We start from the raw sequence: 20,602 nt of genomic DNA, 5'->3' as shown, positions 1-20,602 counted from the left end.
TGGATTCTGTGCCTCTCTCTTCCTCCAGACTCTGGGACCTTGATTTCCAAAGGAAATGCAAAATGTACTTTCATCAGAGAACATAACTTGGACCACTCAGCAGCAGTCCAGTCCTTTTTGTCTTTAGCCCAGGCGAGACGCTTCTGGCGCTGTCTCTTGTTCAAGAGTGGTTTGACACAAGGAATGACAGCTGAAACCCATGTCTTGCATCAAGGTGTCAAGGTCGTCTTTTGGACAACTGTCAAGTCAGCAGTCTTCCCCATGATTGCGTAGCTTACAGAACTAGACTGAGAGACCATGTCAAGGCCTTTAGGTGTTTTTGAGTTAATTAGCTGATTAGAGTGTGGCACCAGGTGTTTTCAATATTGAACCTTTTCACAATATTCTATTTTTCTGAGATACTGAATTTGGGGTTTTCCTTAGGCCTATAGTTATAATCATCAAAATTAAAAGAAATAAACACTTGAAATATATCAGTCTGTGTGGAATTAATGTATACATTATACAAGTTTCACTTTTTGAATGGAAGTACTGAAATAAATCAACTTTTTCATGATATTCTAATTACATGACCAGCACCCTGCTCTCTTTTGTAGGTCGTAGCCATAGCTTTTATTTGTAGCTCTTAACGTCTTTAATTTGCACCCTCTGCTGTCCTGTTAAAGCATAGACTTTACGTTTTGCTCGTTGGGTTCTGGTTCAGCCAATGAATGGATTTCGATCCCACCCAACCCGGAAAAGGCTTATCGCGCGCAGTTTTATTGGCTGTGACCTCTTATATGGAATCAGCAGGGAATCAGGCGCTCGTGTTTTGTTACCGGATGGCAGGCAGTCATTGTCAAACCCTCAAAGTGAGCGTTTTTATTTTTTTCATCGGGCTGATTAAACGACTTCCTGTATTTCGCAGCGGTCATCGGTTTCTAGACATTCGGAGCTACAGCGACTGATCCGTGGACCCGATGACTGCACCGGCCCAATCCATCATCCGTAACATTAGTCCAACCCGGAGCTGATTGCTCAGTTTCCTCCTAATTCACGCTCAACGATGAACCCTGGGTTTCTGATATATCTGCAGATATTAACGTCTGTTTATGTGCTCGGAGACTCAGGATTTGCACAACTTGATGGCGCACCACCATCCAAAATCGGTAAGCATGTCTGAGGTCCAGGGGATGCTAACAAAATAGGTGGTTCGTTCTATCAAAATGTGCAGTTGCCTGTAGGCTACTATTGTTGCAAGTATTGTAGTCCCTACCAGCTGTTTAAGTGATACCCAAGGCAAGGATTGCAATACATAAGTAGACTTATACATTGTAACCTTTCAGTTATGTTAGAGCTGGACAGGATGTGACGAACAACCAATCTTGCTATCATGCCAAAACTTTGAATATCTCTCAATCTCTATATCCCTCTTGTATCTTTAGCGGTAGTCGGGGCTGGAATTGGAGGAACTGCGACAGCTCATTTCTTAAGGCAGCACTTTGGGCCAGAGGTACGCATTGATGTCTTTGAAAAAGGAACTGTCGGCGGGCGGTTGGCAACAGTCACAGTTAATCACCACGACTATGAGTCCGGTGGATCCATCATCCATTCTCTCAATCTGCATATGCAAGACTTCGTTAAACAACTTGGTACGTATCTGTTGACCGCTCTCACTTCCACTTGAAATAGGCAATCATTTCAGATTGTTTTCTTAGTATATTGACGAAAAGAATACCGTTCCACAATTCACTAGGCCCCATATGTTAAACCAGCTTTCTTGAAATGACTTCAGTGTTTCCCACAGAATTGAATTCTATTTGTGGTGGTATGTTTGCAGAATTAACTTGAATGCAACAGTTTTTAACAATTTAGTGCAGTGTGGTTATAATTCTAACCAGATTTTAGCACAATTTAGTACAACCAGGAAAATCATTGTGTGGTGGTCAATGTTGATATTGTGGTGGGGCCGCCACAAATAAGTCAATGTATGGGAAACACTGGACTTAATACAATGCTCCTCCTAGCCAAAGTGGTTTAGATAAGAGTGGGTGGTCACCCAGGTTAATTGAAACCAGGACCGCATGTTTCGAGTACCATCTGGGAAGGTATCATGGATGTTGATTTGACTCTCACCAGGGCTGAAGTACAGGAAGAATGTGGCTGGGAAAACAGCTGTGTTCAATGGCCAAGAGTTCATCCTGGAGGAGACCGACTGGTACCTCCTTGACCTCTTCCGCTTGTGGTGGCGCTATGGGATTAGCTTCATACGCCTGCAGATGTGGGTGGAGGAGATCATGGAGAAGTTCATGAGGTGAGTGGAGAATGAGGGTGCAGGGGAACCGGGTACCGAGAGAAGAATTTCTAGTGACTGCTGCAGCCAGACCTCCTCCCACATCTCTCCTCATTGTTGTTGCCCCTGGCCCCTCTCACTCATCAAATGCCAATCAATATCTACTGAATGTGACCTCTCTCTCTCTATCTATCTATCTCTATCTATCTATCTATCTCTTGTTATTTAATACTTTATCTGCTCATTTCACTCTCCTCCTTTTAACCCCCACCCCCACACCTCTCCACAGGATCTATAAATACCAGGCCCATGGCTATGCCTTCAGCTCGGTGGAGGAGCTACTGAGCTCTCTGGGAGGCTCAGGGTTCCACAATATGACCCAGCGACCTTTGTCAGAGTCGCTTCTGGAGCTCGGTGTGTCTCAGCGCTTCATTGATGAAGTCATTGCCCCCATCATGAGGGTCAACTATGCCCAGAACGTTAGCATCCCTGCATTTGTAGGTAAGAAGTCAGATGTTCCTCCGCAGAACTGTTTGTGGTCAGGTGTAAAGCTTGCAGAGACATACCATCTTATCTCTGTATCCTGTTCATATTTGGACATAGACTCAATCTTAAATTTAAAATAGTAAGTATAAGTACTCTTTTTATCCCGTGAGGGAAATTTGGTCTCTGCATTTATCCCAATCTGTGAATTAGTGAAACATACACAGCACACAGTGAACACTAACCCGGTGAAGCACACACTAACCTGGAGCAGTGAGCTGCCTGCTACAGCGGCGCTCGGGGAGCAGTGAGTGGTTAGACACCTTGCTCAAGGGCACTTCAGCCGTGGATGTGGGCATGGGAGAGCAGTGCTCAACCACTCCCCCCCCACACATTTTTCCAACCCTTTGGTTACAAGCCCGAACCCCTAACCAGTAGGCCACGGATGCCCCTAAAATGAGTATATTTACAATTATTCACTCAACAGCTGCAATGTAGCCAATGGGGAAGAGTGTACGATATGCCTTTTCTGTTTCCCAGGGGCGGTATCTCTTGCAGGGGCTCAGGCCAACCTGTGGGCAGTGGAGGGGGGGAATAAGCTGGTCTGCTCTGGGCTGTTAAAGCTGGCCAAAGCAAACCTCATCCAAGCACAGGTCAATGCCATATCACCTCAGGCTGCAGGTATGCAACTCAAACCACTCTTGACCGTCACTGCTGATGTTTGCATTGATAGATCATGTTGGGGGTATGGGGTTGGGTATATATTTCTGACCGTAAGATGCTATAGAAATCTTTTCGTTTTCACAGAATCGTTTTCACAGAATCGTTTTCACAGAAATTTCTCTTTCACACATTCTTAGATATAAAATGATGGGTAAATAAAGATAAATCATAGACACTACTTTCAACAGACTGATTTTACATGACGAAGCAAGATATTATTTTTTTATTTTTTTATTTTTTTTATTTTTTTTTTGTAGTTCATGCCTATGGGGGTCGAGTCCTGTCTGCATGAAGAGGCGTGACGTTGACGTATTGATGACCGTACATAGCAACTGGCCAACAGCAGCGGAATAAATAACAGGCCCACACCTGATATAAAGTCGATTTTCTCCAGACTGGAATGCTCAAAAATGCTAAAAATGTACCTGAAATGGTCAAAAGGGTTTGAGGATCATGAAACATTCAATTAAATTAAATTCACATTCCTAACTATAGAACCAAGATCTTAACATATGTGGTGAAATCCTGCGCTATGGCCATAGACTTCTCTGCACTGCATAAAGGGGGATTTTGACCCCGCCCCCCCTCGTGCGATCCAGGTTCCCGGAAGTGGCTCCAGAGGAAATATCTTGCTCCGCCATGTATAATCTTTGTTTTAGTAGTTTTTCACTTAGTTTTTTTTCTATTTGTAATGTTTATCTTGTTGTCTTTTCATGTCTGTGTTTGTTTATGTTTTTACTGTGCTTAAACATCCTGCCCAGGGGCTACAGGTGCAAATTAGCTATTTAGCTAACCCTGGTATAGAAGCTATTCTATGCATGGTCCCTGTCAAACAAAACTAATAAACTAAACTAATCTAAACTAAGTATTCCCACTAGAGGGTCTAGGTTTAGAGGGTAGCATCAGCCTGTTAGCATCTCAGTTGGCCACCTGCCATCTTTAAAAATGGCGTCTGACATGTGTTTACTTGTCGATATGCCATCCATGTGGATTGGCTGATCCTCCTTGCAGTCAGTTGCCAGTTCATCCACCAATCCACATAGACAGCATTCTTTCGTGTTGTGTCCACCAGAAATATGTCACCTAATTGACTTGGTTGTGAAAATGTGGGAAGAAGTGAGCATATGTTGGATGCCATTTTAAAGGTAGAAGCCCACTGTATATATTTTGCTAAATTAGCTAGCCTAGCGTTGGCCACTGAAATTAATGGGGGTGGTACTTCCTCACACTGTCCAGTTCTACATAATACCTCCATAATTCTCACCACCACATGTCGATAGTTGAGTGTACTCCTTAAGTTTTCCATGTATCTGTTGTGACAGTTGAGTATATTGTATTGAGACGATTTGAATGTGAAATGCCTTTTGCTGTTTTGTAAGGTGAGTCGTCTCAGTATCGCCTCAGTTACTCCAGCCAGATGGAGAATCAGACAGAACTGTATGACATCGTTGTGGTGGCCACCCCCCTCCAACCCAGTGTGGGCTCTGGCATCTCCTTTGAAGGTTTTGATTCTCCGCCTCCCACTATTGCGGGAGCCTACCACCACACTGTTGCCACCATCGTCCATGGCTACCTAAACTGCTCCTACTTTGGCTACCCAGACCCCAAGCTGTTCCCTTTCGCCAGCATCCTGACCACGGAGGCGCCCGAACTGTTCTTCAACAGCGTGGCCAACGTCTGTCCAGTGAACATCACCACTGGCTTCCGCCGCAAGCCTCCTCAAGAGGCTGCCGTCTACAAGGTCTTCTCCCAAGAGCCCTTGGGTAAGAAGGAGCTGAAGACGCTGTTTAAGTCGTACTACTCAGTGCAGGTAACGGACTGGCAGGCTTACCCGCACTACTGGAGCACCCAGGAACTCCCACCGGTCATCTTACATGATGGACTCTACTACCTCAATGGTATTGAGTGGGCAGGCAGTGCCATGGAGATGAGTTCTGTGGCGGCAAAGAACATTGCCCTGCTTGCGTACCACCGTTGGAGCCGCCAGGTTGAGATGATTGACCAGAAGGACTTGATGCATAAAATCAAGACTGAGCTGTAATAACCAGCGTCTAGTGTACAGAGAAAACTTTTTTTGAAGAGCTACTGGTAATGGGCTAAAAGACAGAGAGTGTGTGTGTGCGCGTGAATCAGAAATGTGAATGACTGCATCTCAATTAGATAAACAACAACAATGGTATTTCCGTGCTAATGTTCCTTTTGACAAGATTATTCAATCTGAAAACTAATGGGTGTCAAACAGGCATTTGACAACCTTTGATTTTACAAGTACATATGTATTTACAAATATCAGACACATTAAACACTGGGCTGGCATGCCACTCCTATAAGTATTTCAGCTGATGCCATTTCAGTAAATCAATATTCGGTTCACTGTATGCTAAATTATTTATTTAAATGTCTCTGAAAGCTCTGAACATTGTTCTGAAGATGCCTCTGTTGCTGGACTGTATATATGTTTAAGAGAATTGGAATAAACATGTTTGTCAATTCTTTATTATTTGGTAGGGAATATTTTGTTCTAAGTATCTATCCTCAAGCATGGCAGTTGGCAGATTCCCTCTCTAGTAGAGTAGGCTTACTAAAGAATGCACAAGTTTTATTCTCAGTGGACCCAGAGAACATTTGGTGAGTTTACTGAACAGGTAGTATGGACCCTTTCAAGAGAGTTCCATTATCAGCATCATAGTTGGCCCCACAAGACTTCCTTTTTAACATTCCATATGTTATCTTAATGCAGAGGAAGTGGATTGGGGCCCAAATAGAACGTTCAAGCATTGTTTTTGTTGTTATTGTTGAAAGGGTCCATATAATTGAAACCTATCATACATTTCAACCACCTTCACTAGGTTGATGACAGCTGGTTGCAATTACTTGCAGCTTTCAACATTAGTCTCAGTTCTACAGTAGAATACAACTATCAGACTAGGCCTACTGAATCCTTAATGACACTCCATGAGGACCAAGAAGACTACATGAGCAGATCATTTTGTTGAGTTAAATACTGAACATGACATTTAATATAGAACAAAATAAACAAAAAATAGATAATGCGACAAATCAATTTGTATCAAATCCAATATAACTACTCCGCTGTCGTCGTCAGGTCAGTTCAGACATTTCATAAACCAACCAGTAGGACCATAGAGCCTTCTAAGTCATGTGACCGCTGTTCCTCATGTGTTCCAGAGTACGTAGTAAAAGTTGACTGTAGCTAAAGTTAGGTTACTTTATCGGCAGATTACAGAAAGTGATTGTATTCGCTGAAAACCATGGCAGAACACAATTTAGCCATTCCTATGGCTGTTGTAACGCTGTTTTGGGGTTTCGTTGGAGGAGTTGTACCGTGGTTTATTCCTAAAGGACCTAACCGTGGGTAAGTTAACTCATGCTAGCTATTTGACATTAACGTTAACTACTTTACGCCTAATGGTTAGCTAAAAAAGCGAGATCAGGTTCGCGTAGATTTTCTCCGCTTTACTTAGTTAATACAGTTAACTCATATCTACTCTGTTAAAGAAATGAGCTACAAACCCATAGGTCTGTTGGTAATGCTGATGGACATGACACGGGTGGAGTTTTAACGTTATTTTGAGTTAAGGTAACTAGATATCTGACGTTAGCAATACCAGAGGACTCCTTTGATTCTAGAAGAGCAACCCAAGTTAAAATAATGTCTTACGTTATGTTCTGAATCTGGACAGTATGATATATCTGAGTATAATCTTGTTCTGAACGTGTTCTTGTGTAATACATGTTAGGAACGCTTACTGAATGAACTGAAAAAGTACATGAAATTAGTTGTACTTGGGAGGCATACACAACGGTTAAGTAACGTTAGACTAGTTCAATGAATGACTTGTTAATAGTTTAGACATGCTCTCTGTTAGAGTACATGTAAAATAGTTTGTTAAAACTCAAACAACCCGATTTAATCATGTGGTGATCACGCAGTTGCATCACGATCTATGTAGGTTTCTCAGCTCTGCCACTAGAACTACAATAGAGATGTTGTTTCTGTTCCTGTTACACTACTAACCCATTTCACTCACAGGGTCATCATTACAATGTTAATACTGACAGCTGTCTGCTGCTACTTGTTGTAAGTATGGATTTTTCTTAGTCTTGGGAGAATACTGTATATTAATATAAAAATGCGTCCCAACTGTTTTTTCAAGTATGTATGTTTTTCAAGTGTTACAATCACCCCGTGGTTTCCTTTATACTTAGGCCTATTCTTACTATTTGATCACATCAAACCCTTGGACATCCCTAAATGTATCCCAAATCACAAGGACTTAGATAATTGTACTTCCCAAGGCCATCTCCCTACCTCCATAAACTGAGGAAGTGCATGCCATGTTTGAAGGCTATAGGGGGCGGTGTGCAGACCATATTGCAATTAATTCTGTTCCTCACCAGTGCTGTCTTCAAAACAAATAGGCTTTTGTCTCTTTCTCTCTCTCTGAGAGAAGGAGAGAAAGAATGTAAGAAAGCATGAAGAGGATCAACAGGCCTGAGACATTTGTGTAATCATGCCACTCTGAGAAGTCACAGCCATCTAGATTTCACCTCAGCCAGAGTCATGAGAACAGATCTTGCTTGACATGTCTCGTGATTATCTCTGAGCATTTGCCATCTGCAGCTATTTATTTGGACTACTTCAGCCAGCCAGGTTTTCTGGTAGATGTTTCATGTCATCATAATTTTCCTCAGCTGTTTCACAAGGAAAGTCTCTCAATAATAAACAATTCCGTTTGATTGTACAAAACGGGCATGTCATTATAGCACTGTGAACGCACAAAGTGTCACAATCTGAATTTACTTTTGCAGAATTAACTGGTAAGTAGGTCTATCCAACTTGGGATTTTTAGGACTAAATTATTTGTTGTATATTCTCTTTTTTTTTTGGTGTCCAAAATGATCATGGCATCAGATGCCAGCCAAATATGGGAAATATCTGTGTCACTATGACACTTACCCAACAAACAATCAGATTTTTGGTTATTTGACCATCAGTTAGTAACTTCGAAACAGGCATTTCACTTTGGGTAGACAGTAGCAATACTTCATAGGAGTGATTGCCGTCAAAAAAGTAAGTAACTTAAAGGAGAATTCCGGTGTGATATTGACCTAAAGTGTGTTGAAGCATGATACCGAGTGTGAACGTATGTCTCATAGCCCATCTCGGCTTGTCCCCTGCACTCCAAAATCTGGCGCTAGTTAGCCGATGCTACCAACAGCTTTTTCAATGGTGGTGAAGAATTTCTCAGAATTATGAACAGGCAAGATGGGGGTGGGGTTGTATAAAATGTATATTACATGTGAAATCTATGAACTAATCATGCTTTGGTACTTGTTGTCTAGCAGATACCAGTGAGAATTGAGTGTGCATTATGCAATTCAATGAGACAGTTAGAATCATATATGCCTTTCAGCGTGACTTATTTTTGTGGAAAACGTGCTGGATTGGGCGGCGGTCATATTTTGTACCGCTCTGCGGTACATCTAGTTATCATTATGTTCTAAAAGATGTGCTTTCATTATACAACTAAACAGGTGTTTGCACCTCCAACAGCATAGCGTACCTGGTAACCGCCCAAAAACGCTCTCAAATGCCTGTATGTTTGTGCAAAAGAATTGTACTATTCACTTGGTTAGGTTTTTTGTTTTTGCTTGATATCACATTTTACATTTTTACTCACTGTTTTGTTGGCTTTTTCTGAATGACTGACTGCCTTTATAAAACATAATTATTAATTTTAATATGTCATGTACCCACTAGAAGGGCACTAGGCATGAACCTCTTAAAAGGTCAAATAGCTAGATAGATATACTTTATTGATCCCCAGGGGAAATTCAAATGCCCTATCGTGCAATGTTAGCAAAAGTGGAAAATAAATTGTGAATGCGCCCTGATTCAGGTCTGCTACAAAATGCCATGGGATCTTCCTTGGGCAATCCTGCTGACAAACAGACAGACAGAAAACCTAATCTCCTTGGTGGAAGCAATGCGTTTCTTTGTTCCTTTTGTGGGCTTTCTCTGGTTACTTTCACACAGAACTATTTGAGTATTCATCATCATGATGATTTGTTGTAGATAATAAAGTGGTTAAGTATGGAGGGAGGATGTGATTTTTTTTTTCTTTCTTTTCAAACAAGTATTGACTTTGTTTGTTCCTCTCTCCTCTACAGTTGGCTGATAGCAATCCTGGCACAGCTGAATCCTCTGTTTGGGCCGGCCTTGAGCAATGACACCATTTGGTATCTGCAGTATCACTGGCCTTAAAGCACAATTCACCACACCACAGAAACAAAATATTTTCTCTGCATTTCACCATTGAGGACCATGAGGACCAAAACAACATATCTACTCTTTGTCACTCTCAGACAAATTTGAGCTCGGAACCTGATTCATCTTGCCATCATTTTCTTCAGATACTTTGTGAAGGCTCTTCAATTCTATGGGTTGATGAATTGGAAAGGGGACAGAGGCAATACTCTCAGCTCACAGTTCTCTCTCACAGCTCTCTCTCTCTCTCTCTCTCTCCCTCTACTTTAAATTCAATATGTTTTCCCACTATTCTGTATGAAATACTTGTGCCACTAGACAGACAGAAGAGGTGAAAGTGCAAGTTTCTTGTCTGTACAAAGCATCATTCAGCCTCGCTTTTTGTTTAGGGTTTGTGTTTCTGCTGAGTAACTCCCTATTTAGTGAAAAGGTTGGCACAAGGCCCTGGAACGCGGGCGGATTCTAAGCAGCGGGTGCATTGCAGACTCCTCAAGATTGCCCAGAGCCTTGGACAGGGGCCTGAGCTGACAGTCTTGGAACTTCCCATCAAAGTAGCCCAAGCCCCCACCTCACTTCTATTCTTGAAGCCTTGACAAGAACTCTGAGGGTTCTTTCTAAACCGTCAGGTTGCAGAAACTCTGACCCTAAATTCTTGCTCTAAATAAGTATTGCCCCCACATTGTTTATTACACTTGTTATTTGTGTGCCTTTTGATCTGCTAAGGTATGTCTGTCTAATTATGGAAATTAATGATTGCGTATTTCACCTTAATGCCACGATTTAACAGCACAATTTACTGATTTTGTAATTAAGATTGATTAATGTTGTTATACACATTTTCGATACTCATTACCGTCATAGAGCATGTAATTTATAGGTTATTCTAGATTGCCAAATAATTACAAGTGCATCCTGAATTAAATGTCTGATTGTATGTGTGTGCATGTGTGTCTTTTAAGTTGCTTTTGTTTTGCCAGGTCATCACCAGTTCTGTTCAGTTACATTTTATTTTACAGCATAACACCCACCACCAAAACGGCAATCCTAAACTGCTGCATATCTATAATAGAATACAGTATTCTTTATTTTTAAATCACATCAAAGGTGTTTGCATGATGAGAATGAAAATTAAATATTTTTCCATTGAATTTAGTTACTTATGGCCGAGGACAGAACTGAACAAATTTACTGTGCAGAGGCTATCTACAAACTGACCATCATCAAGAGACTTGAAATTGTATATGTACATCTTCTATATATATGATAAAGTGGCCTAATTGCCTCTGATTGTTACTGCATATCGAACTGATATGTTGAAAATAAGTATACATTGTCTCAATCGACAACCTGAACCTTGTAGAAAATATGGTCACAAAACTATATTTGCAAACTGACTGAAATGAACGAAAATGTATTGTTTTGGGTCAATCCCAAAATTCAACCCTGATTGGTCAAGAGAAAAGCACGTGAAAAGAGAGTCACGCGCTTTCCAGGAACCCGTCAGGAAGAAGATAAACAAAACAAACCAGAGAGGAAGGCAGCGTGGACTCCGACGAAATGATAGAAAGTTCGTTTAAAGACGTGAAAATACGGAGATAAACCTCATAAAGATAACTATATGGATGTTATAAAGGTGAGTCCAGCTATATTATTGAGGTTTTACTGAAATGCAGTCGAGTTTCTTGCCCAGATCTCTTGCAAATAGTGTCATCTCTGGTTAGCTCCTGTGCTAAGTTGTTATAGCCTGTTGGCTAGCAAGTAGGTTAGCTTGCTCGCTGCTACTGTAGAGGGGAGGGACGGAGGCCATAGTTATTGAGAAACAAGATTTAGTTCCGCGTTAAACCACACCATATTTAACGAAAAATTCGTTGTTAAACCATCATAGTTTCTCTCTTAATGTTGTTTTTGTGTTTCGATAGTAGTTTTATGGTTCGTTTATCTGATAAAGAGTAGTCTTATCATTGGCCATGTTTTACACGATTTCAGACGGAGTGCTAGCTAGCAAACCCCGTATTATCACGATTTCGATTTGCATTATAAACGCATTCTCCCTCAATTCAGTACAATTTAACTACAGAGTCACTGTTTTATCATTGATTTGGTTTGAATAACCTTGCTAGCTAGGTTAAAAAACGTTGATGTTAATAATTTTGTCTTGAAAACAACAGCAGTCGTACATGGCCGCCCCTATCGATTTGGAAAACTAATACTGGCAGCATGTTAACTCCTGGACACAGTTTCGTCAAACATGACATTACAGGTAATGTTCAATTTTCGACACAGCTGGAATAGAGGATTTTACACGTTTTGAAACCATTTGTCATCTAGGTAACGTAAATTTCCATGCATGGACGATATCCTACCTTTGCATTTCAAGGTAACCATGGCGCAAACTAAGTTATTAGATTTGAGTTGTCACTATATGGCAAGTTTTAATAATGGGATGATCATATCAGAGATATATATTAAGATCACACATCTACTTAAATAATGGATTTATAGGTCAACTAAAAGCAGCACCAACAGCTCCATAAGGGTACACGCCCCCACCTGTGTAATGCCAAGAGGGAATCTTCGGAAAGCAGTATGCCATGTTTTGTTTGGTTCTACAGCGAATCACACGTTGAATTTTCTACAGGGCTTGCACGGTGTAGTTTTTTTAGATGAAAATTTGTATTTGCTTAATTGAGAGACTGTACTTCCAGCGTGGCCGTTTGTATTTTTTACATGTTTATAATCGGTTGCCTCATTTAAATGGGTATTTAAACTAATACTGCACTTACTGATCATGTGGTTTATAAATGTATTGCCTTGAAAACCGTGCGATTACATTTCTTGGGTTTATCTATGTCCTCAGCCATTTATGTAACGTGATCGGGCCTTTTAATATTGTTTGTTGCTTGCCTGTTCAACCTATCGTGAAATAGGCAGGGTATTTATCGAAAATATCCCCTTTGATAGATGGGACGCAATACCAATCATACAATCGAGGAGGCGGGCTAACACAAGAGTGGTAGCCAATGGCACATCGACTTTTCGTGGGCGTTGGCTCGAACTGAATGTGGGTTAGGTTGACATATTATTATTTGTTTGCAACGAGGTCCATGTTGAGTTCAGGGTTTTTTCGTGTGTTAGTAGGTCAGAGGAAGAAATCAGATTTTAACCGTTCAGATTGTGCGGGCATTGAAGAAATACGTGGCCGAAAACCTCTATGTTTATGTTCCAGATTAGTGGTCGTGTCCTGTCACTGCGCACCAAACCCTGAATAAAGAGGGTGTTAGCTTTGTTTTTTAATAAACCTAATTACCGAAGTGCTAAACGTGGAAACACAAATGGATGGATAGCATTGCTTGCTCATAATGCCGTCTGGATGGATCGCGATTAACTTATCGTTATTATGTGTTGGAACTGTGTGTTTATCGATCAAAACAATGATCAAATTGTGTGTTTACAATTGTCCAGTAAACATCTACCCATACAACGAAAACCTACAGTGCTAGGACTATGAATTTGGATTGGGCATTATAAGCCCTCAAACTATTTGCTCTACTTTTGGGCATTAATCAAGATATAGCCTTTCTGATAGGCCTATATTGGAGTAGATATTCTTTACCCGAAGCTGTAACCCTATGGACTGGACAGTATCATTTAGTCAGTATGCCTGTACATCCATAAGGACAGCATTTTGCATTCCAAAGAGAATGTTTGTTTAGTCTTCGTCAAAGTGCAAAAATCCATAAGTGTGCACACATCAATGTAAGCATTGTTTTGAAAAGGATAATACAAACACTAGCAACATGTTGATATGCTAGGAGATCAATAAATGATTAAATGATTACTGGCTCTCAAGCAGTCACAGCTAATAATCAGTATATTATTTATCATGTAAATGAATTCATACAAAGGAAGGCAGAGGCAGGAGTCTTTTTGCATATCAGCCGGAAGGCAGACACCTGCTTGGCTGCTACTGCTTCTCTGAAAACTCAGAAGTGGGAGAGAAAGAGGGAGAGCATGCATGTTCATGTTGGTTTTGTTTCTATATTTTATATGAAGATCTGATCACAAGGCTGTACTGAAATTAATGATTTGATTATTAGACATGACCTGATACGCTTGAACATTCTTTGCTTGATGGGCTAAATTTGACTGCCAATTCAGCACTTAATTTTGACACCATTGACAGTTTGTGTTTCCTGATTTATTGGCAGAGCCGTAGCATGCCTGCAGCCTCAGTGGGGTAGCTCATGTGGACGCAGCACGCCCACACACAGACGTCTCACTCTCTTCAGTCTTTGTACAGGGGTCCTCTGAGTCTTACCACTAGAAGGGACTAAAAAGTGCAGTAAAAGCTGAGGAACCTTGTTTTGAACTTTCAGTATTCAGCCTTTGCTGTGACGATACTGACAGTGGTCGCTTTGGTTAGCTCTCTTGTGCTGATTTACCTGTGGGACTGTGCAGACTGTAGCCCATTTATTCAGCCATTGATGTTCTATGAGCAACAGCCAGAAAGAGTAAAAGAAACAATCCAGTAGTCAGTACAGTAGTCTGACACAGCCGAACCTGAACCAAACCCTACTGGTAGACCTCACAGCCGAACCTGAACCAAACCCTACTGGTAGACCTCACAGCCGAACCTGAACCAAACCCTACTGGTAGACCTCACAGCCGAACCTGAACCAAACCCTACTGGTAGACCTCACAGCCGAACCTGAACCAAACCCTACTGGTAGACCTCACAGCCGAACCTGAACCAAACCCTACTGGTAGACCTCACAGCCGAACCTGAACCAAACCCTACTGGTATACCTCACAGCCGAACCTGAACCAAACCCTACTGGTATACCTCACAGCCTTGATGTGGCTGCTTTGTGATGTCATGTTACCAGAAATGCGTCCACCTTTTTGAAGGTTTTAGAATATCTTATTAGCATAGATTTTAAGAAACATATATTTAAGTTTCTATAACACACAGTGCTCTGGCCATTAAATAGCCTTAGTTGCGGAAATGGCCTTAAATTAAATTAAACAAACAAACAAACAAACAAACCAGAAATGCGTAGAGGGAATAAGAATGACACCAATTCCTAGTTTGGGCATGTTGACTTTGTGGCTCCCTTTACTGCTATGATCATAAACCTATGTGAAGGGTTAACTGGAAGTGTATGGGAACAGAGTTCCTATAGACCCTTTCAACAATAAAAACAAAAACAATGCTTGAACGTTCTATTTGGGCCCCAATCTACTTCCTCTGCATTAAGATAACATATGGAATGTTAAAAAGTAAGTCTTGTGGGGTCAACTATGATGCTGATAATGGAACTCTCTTGAAAGGGTCTATATACACGTCGCTCTTTTATGATTATGTTCCCCTAGCTAGTGTTGTCTAGCTCTATGATGCTCAAGACATTTATAGATGTCTTACAGTCAAGCTAGCAACATTGAGGTCATTCTAAAGTTACATGGACGGATAATTATATTATGGCATGATTAGATTTAGCCTGTTCAAGAAACCAAATTTACATATCTGATAATGAAATACATGACGCTACAAATAGTAAATGCTCCACGAAAGTATTAAGTATATTAACTCTAAGTATAATATTTACCCCTATAGCTTAGTTATAACAGCTGCGTTCAGTGCTCAAATGGCTAAGTGTTCTTGTTTAGGTAAATATTAAGCCGTGTTTGATAATCCCTCCTTTCCAAATAATCCAAAGTTTGAACTAATATGGTACCTAGTAACGCAATAGGGAAGTGATCTTATATGGGGAAATTTGCATGCCTGCAAAGGAAAATAAAATCTCCATTCAGTCTGCTGCCAGACCTGCAGAACTAAGCAGTAAGATCTTTTTCTAGCTATGTTAGTTCTTATTTGGGCTAAATTTAAGAGTAAAGCAACAAGTATACCCTAACATGTGATGCAGGCCTTGTAGTTATAGATAGTCCTGAGTTTTGGCACTACTATTTAAAAATGGAGTTTCATCAGCACAGCATACTGACGTCTCTGGTGATGTTGTGCTACCATTGGGGCGATGGATTAAATTGTAGTATAATGGCTGTAACCTGAGTTCTAGAGGCAGGCGAGTGTGTTTTCCGCTCGCCGTTGTTTTTCTCTCTCCATCCGTGTGATCTCATGTTGACTCTGTCGGCTCATGCGTGTGGCTCAGCTCAGAGCAGCACCTGATAATGGGCCTCATCACGTGGAAATAGTACGCCTATCCCACCCATCCACTCATACACACACCTGCCCACACAAATACACACACAAACTCCTTTCATTATGACATGACATGATCATCTGTCACAAGAAGAGCTGTGAATGGTCCTGGCTGCTGAACATGGTTGTCATTTGGCTGGTGTGCCACCTTTAACCAACCTGTCGGCTTTGTGTGTGTGTGTGTGTGTGTGTGTGTGTGTGTGTGTGTGTGTGTGTGTGTGTTACAGAACAGGCTTACCACAACAGACAGAGGCCTGTGTGCTGTGTTGTTTTGTTCCGAGGTATCCATCTAGTCCATAGGCCCATGGGAGTAAGCATCCAAGTCAGATAGTATCTAAGTTATTTCATTTGTTTGGATTAAGCCATGGCAGAGAGCAGTTTACTCGGGAACAAAGCCAGTTAAGAATCTCTGTTATGAATAGTCCCTATCTGCTCGTGGCCTTCACCAGAGAGTCCGGAGATGAGATACCATATGCTCTTTATGCTCTTGTCCCTAGGCTGTCGTGAGTGTCTGTGTCTGAGTCTGACTGTGTTTACGTGTATGTATGTGTTTGCATAGTTTAGGGTGACCGGTTTGGGAGTCCAGCCTGTCCACAGCATGCAGCGAGTTAAAGGGCTTTCCCTGCAATCACTTCCCAAATAGCCGCTGCGAGCCCAGCTAACAGGTGGGGATGGTGGAGCAGGGCAGATAGCCAGATAGGCTAATGTCCCTCCTCCCTCCCCGCTTTGTTCCCCCCCACTGACATTTAAGCTCCAAGTTCAGTAATGTATTAACCCTAACTTACTGAACTGTGGCAAAGTTGTGCAGTGGTTGCAGGCAGGCTGCAGTGGAGAATAAAAATGAGAGAGAGAGAGAGAGAGAGAGAAAATGAGAGAATGGGAGAGAGAAAATGGGAGAGAGAAAAAGAGAAAGCGAGTGAGAGAGACAGTGTGTTGTCTGGGTTGTTGTTTTCCTCCTGCTGTGGGTAGTATGCAAAGCCTGCTGCCGTGTGCAGAAGCTCGAGGATGATAAGATGCTTATTTGACTCGAGACTGCACACCGGCAGGAAATGATGTCATCAGCCACAAGAGGAGCTAGATTGTTTTGCTGTTGCGCTGCAGCTGGCCAGCAGGGCTCTCTCTCTCTCCCTCTCTCTTTCCTCATCTCACTATCTCTCATTCTCTTAATTTCTCCTATCTGTCTATCTTCCTCTCAGTCACAGATACTTTTTCTCGTGGCATATCACAACTGATTGGCTATGCAGAGGGTGTCTAGTCGTTGCTATTTGGGTCCCTGTTTTTTCGAGGAGATTCGGGTCCCTCTTAAGCAGCAGTAGGGAGAGAGGAGAGGGAACTGTGACTGTTACAAAAATAGCCCTCGTTCGTCTCTCTCCCTCTTACTCTCGCACTTTCGCTCTCATTCTTTCTCTCTCTATGCCTCTATCTCTCCCTCCGTCCATCTGTCTCTCTCCCTTCTTCTCTCTCCCTCTATCTGCCTCGGACCAGACGAATTCACTGGCTTTCGCGGTTGTCCTTCCATGGAAATGACCAGACTCTCTCTGCCGACCTCCGTAACTCTTTCTGACCACGGTTAAAGTGGCCAGGCAGAGGGAGGCCATCTTTCTTTTTTTTTTTTTTTCCCTTTTGTACCGTGCCGAGTCTCGCTGCCTAGTGCTGTCTGTGGGGCCGTATTTAAATGCACAGACGTTTTTGACAGGCAATCGCCCTTCGTTCTCTCTCCCCATCTCGACGCTTCTCTTGAGTCTCGATTTGTGAAACAGCATGCCGTTTGTTTGTTTTCGTTTAGCTCTCTCAGTTTCGTTTATTCATAGGGGATGTTTCGCTGAAGCTTGTGCAGGGACTTGAGCGGTATGTGTGTGTGTGTGTGTGTGTGTGTCTTTCTCATTGACATGTCATTTTCTCTGATTTTGTAGAGCCTATTACATCTCTAACCTCTCTAACCCTTTCCTTCTGTTCTTGTTCTGCTCTGGGTTCGTCCTGTCCACAGCGACCAGACAACGGAAGAGGACCGCACAGCCGTATCTAAATGAGCTGTTAGGCCTCCGGATCAGGCGAGCGGACACAAAAAAGGACTTTGTTTACCACCCAGAGACCAATTTTCTACTGGAGTTTTTTGCATAAAAAGGAAGTGGAAAAACAGAGAAGCCGAGGAGTGCAGGTTGCGAGTGAAAAGTTTCCGATAAGGAACTGGCGATCTGTGCTTGGCAATGCCTCAGGTATGTTGTAGCTATGTCCGTCAGATACCATATGGTTCGAGCCAGACATGTCTCGAATATCTCCATAAGCCCTTGAGACACAGTGAAAAAACTGCAACTGAAACTGAAATAACAAAAATGACCTTACAAGTGAAGTATTACTGGTTAACAACTAAGGTCTCCTGTATTCCTTATGAAATGAAGGCAGAAATTTAGCAAAATCACGCCATCGACCAGTCTTCAAATGTTAAATGTAGATGTGTTCATCTGCGTTGTTTATGCCTGACATGTCCATCTGCTGATTAGTGTCTAACTGCTGTTGGTTGATGTGTGTTGTAGCCCAGCATTAGTGGGATGGACCCTCCCTTTGGGGATGCCTTTCAGAACTACACTTTTGCTGACCAGGCGCTGACTAGCACGGATCTATTGGCCAACAGCTCAGACCCAGACTTTATGTACGAACTGGTAAGTAGCCACAGGTGATGGAGAAGGTGCAGCAGCCCTCCACCCCTCCACTAACACATGACTGGCCATGTTGAATATCTTTACTCTCCAATAATCAATATACATGTCATGCATTTATGAATCGACTACTATAACTATAGAACTCTCTAACTTGTAGAAATACAGGTGAAATATGATGGTAAAGTGGTTTGCTTTTAGCGGTTTGCTTTTAGCTCTTTTCAAATAAGGAGTTAATCAGCATAAAACACGATTTAAGTGATTTGAATATGTATTAGTGGCTAGCCTTTGTATATGTATGTATGTGTGTGTGTGTATATATGTATATGTATGTATATATATATATATATATATATATATATATATATATATATATATATATATATATATATATATATATATATATATATATATATATATATATCTCTGTCTGTCTGTCTGTGTGTCTGCCTAATGCCCACGTCCTCTCTGTGCCATGTGACTTTCCAGGACAGGGACATGACGTGCCGGCAGAGCCCCAAGGGAGACATGCTGGGCGTGGGTGAGTGCCGGGAGATGGAGGGCATGGAGCCGCTGGTGGAGCTGGGCGACAGCAGCGAGCTAGCCCATAGCTCCAACTTCGAGCAGTGGGACAGCTATTGGGAGGACCTGACCAAGTACACGCGGCTGACCAGCTGCGACATCTGGGGCACCAAGGAGGTGGACTTCCTGGGCCTGGATGACTTCTCCAGCCCCTACCAGGACGAGGAGGTGATCGGGCGGACGCCCACCTTGGCGCAGCTCAACAGCGAGGACTCGCAGCCCGTGTGCGACACGCTCTACCACCCCGACCTGCTGCAGCCGCCGGGGCCCAAGCAGCCCATGCTGCTGCCCTCACTCTCGTCTGCGCAGGGCAAGAAGGCCGGCCGGCCACCCCACTCCTTCCCGTCCTGCTCCACGGCCTCCTCCTCGTCGGCAGCAACGGGCAGCCAGAACCAGCTGCCGGACTTCGCCGAGGGCTCGCAGAAGGCCACCTGGCCAGTGGCCACGAGCACAGAGACCATGTCCAAAACCCAGTACCAGGGTTCCTCAAAGGCTCTCGGCACGACTACAATGGAAGGCGGTGGCATCGGAGGCGGGAGTGACTTTGTGCGCAAGGCCAAGGTGCGCATCAGCGGCCCCCACCGCTACCCCGGCAAGCTCCCCGACCCCCAGGCCAGCGCTTCGCCCTCCGGCTCCTGCTCGCTTCTCGAGCTCCCCAAAGTGGCCGCCGCCACTGCCAGTCTGGCGCCCCCACGCCCCGGAGCCAGCAGGGCCTCCGCCGCCGCCGCCCAGGCCTCTCCCGACGGCCCTCTGCCCGCCACAGTGGACCGTAAAGCCGCCGTAGAGGGCTCCGTCAAACACGAGATGCCCGCAGGCCCGGAAGTGGGCACCTCACGCGGCCTGCCTGTTAAGCTTCACTTCCCCGCCATGCCAGGGGCCAGCGAGAGCCTCCTGCCCGTGGTCGGCGTGGCAACGACTGACGCGGAGACGACGGGAGCCGTGGCAGCCGCGGCGGCAGCAGGCGATAAGACCAAGGAGGAGGAGCACAACTATTCGCTGTTCCTCACCAGGGCCAGGCTGGCGGGCAAAGCGCTGCCAGAGGAGGAGGAAGTGGACGAGGAAGAGGAGGACGAAGAGGAAGGAGAGGAGGAGGACGACGAGGGAGCACTGGAGCTGGACGACGAAGACCACGACGAAGGCTTCGGCAGTGAGCATGAGCTCTCGGAGAACGATGATGATGAGGAGGAGGACGAAGACTACGAGGGGGACAAAGACGATGACATCAGCGACGCCTTCTCTGAGCCAGGTATGAATGACTTGCAAAGGAAAACCCTTCAAATACCACCATAAGCTGCGAGTCGAGGAAGAGTATTTTAGGTCCAAGGGGTTTTCCCAGTAATATCAACAGAGCCGCATGACGCAGCAAAACAAGTTAT

General features: G+C 43.3%; 3 protein-coding genes across 6 annotated transcripts in view; all 3 read left to right on the top strand.

Moving 5' to 3' along the window:
• Positions 1–674: 674 nt before the first annotated feature.
• LOC125290486 (prenylcysteine oxidase-like) lies at positions 675–5,975 on the top strand. Its single transcript, XM_048237204.1, has 6 exons — positions 675–1,148; positions 1,425–1,631; positions 2,119–2,293; positions 2,562–2,773; positions 3,296–3,436; positions 4,858–5,975. The coding sequence occupies exons 1-6, from the start codon at positions 1,046–1,048 to the stop codon at positions 5,517–5,519; spliced, it is 1,500 nt and encodes a 499-aa protein (XP_048093161.1). The 5' UTR covers positions 675–1,045; the 3' UTR covers positions 5,520–5,975.
• A 638-nt stretch (positions 5,976–6,613) lies between these two features.
• On the top strand, positions 6,614–10,704 carry LOC125290470 (V-type proton ATPase subunit e 1-like). The gene is made up of 3 exons (XM_048237203.1): positions 6,614–6,854; positions 7,533–7,580; positions 9,674–10,704. Exons 1-3 carry the CDS (start codon positions 6,751–6,753, stop codon positions 9,765–9,767), a joined length of 246 nt encoding a protein of 81 aa, XP_048093160.1. The 5' UTR covers positions 6,614–6,750; the 3' UTR covers positions 9,768–10,704.
• A 580-nt stretch (positions 10,705–11,284) lies between these two features.
• crebrf (creb3 regulatory factor) overlaps positions 11,285–20,602 on the top strand; it is a 31,833-nt gene continuing 22,515 nt past the window's right edge. For 2 of the 4 annotated variants that reach the window (XM_048267147.1, XM_048267140.1), the window contains exons 1-5: positions 11,285–11,403; positions 11,939–12,030; positions 17,975–18,203; positions 18,522–18,647; positions 19,134–20,472. In XM_048267147.1, the coding sequence (XP_048123104.1) occupies positions 18,195–18,203; positions 18,522–18,647; positions 19,134–20,472 (1,474 nt within the window). In that variant the 5' untranslated portion in view covers positions 11,285–11,403; positions 11,939–12,030; positions 17,975–18,194. Of the gene's footprint in view, positions 11,404–11,938; positions 12,031–16,940; positions 17,836–17,974; positions 18,204–18,521; positions 18,648–19,133; positions 20,473–20,602 lie in introns of those variants that run through there. The other 2 variants (XM_048267155.1, XM_048267163.1) reach the window with 2 other exon arrangements.

The sequence above is a fragment of the Alosa alosa genome, chromosome 2, assembly GCF_017589495.1.
Source record: "Alosa alosa isolate M-15738 ecotype Scorff River chromosome 2, AALO_Geno_1.1, whole genome shotgun sequence".
Classification (NCBI taxonomy): Eukaryota; Metazoa; Chordata; class Actinopteri; order Clupeiformes; family Clupeidae; genus Alosa; species Alosa alosa.
Note: the sequence above shows the minus strand (reverse complement) of the source record. Positions and strands in the feature narration are given on the sequence as shown.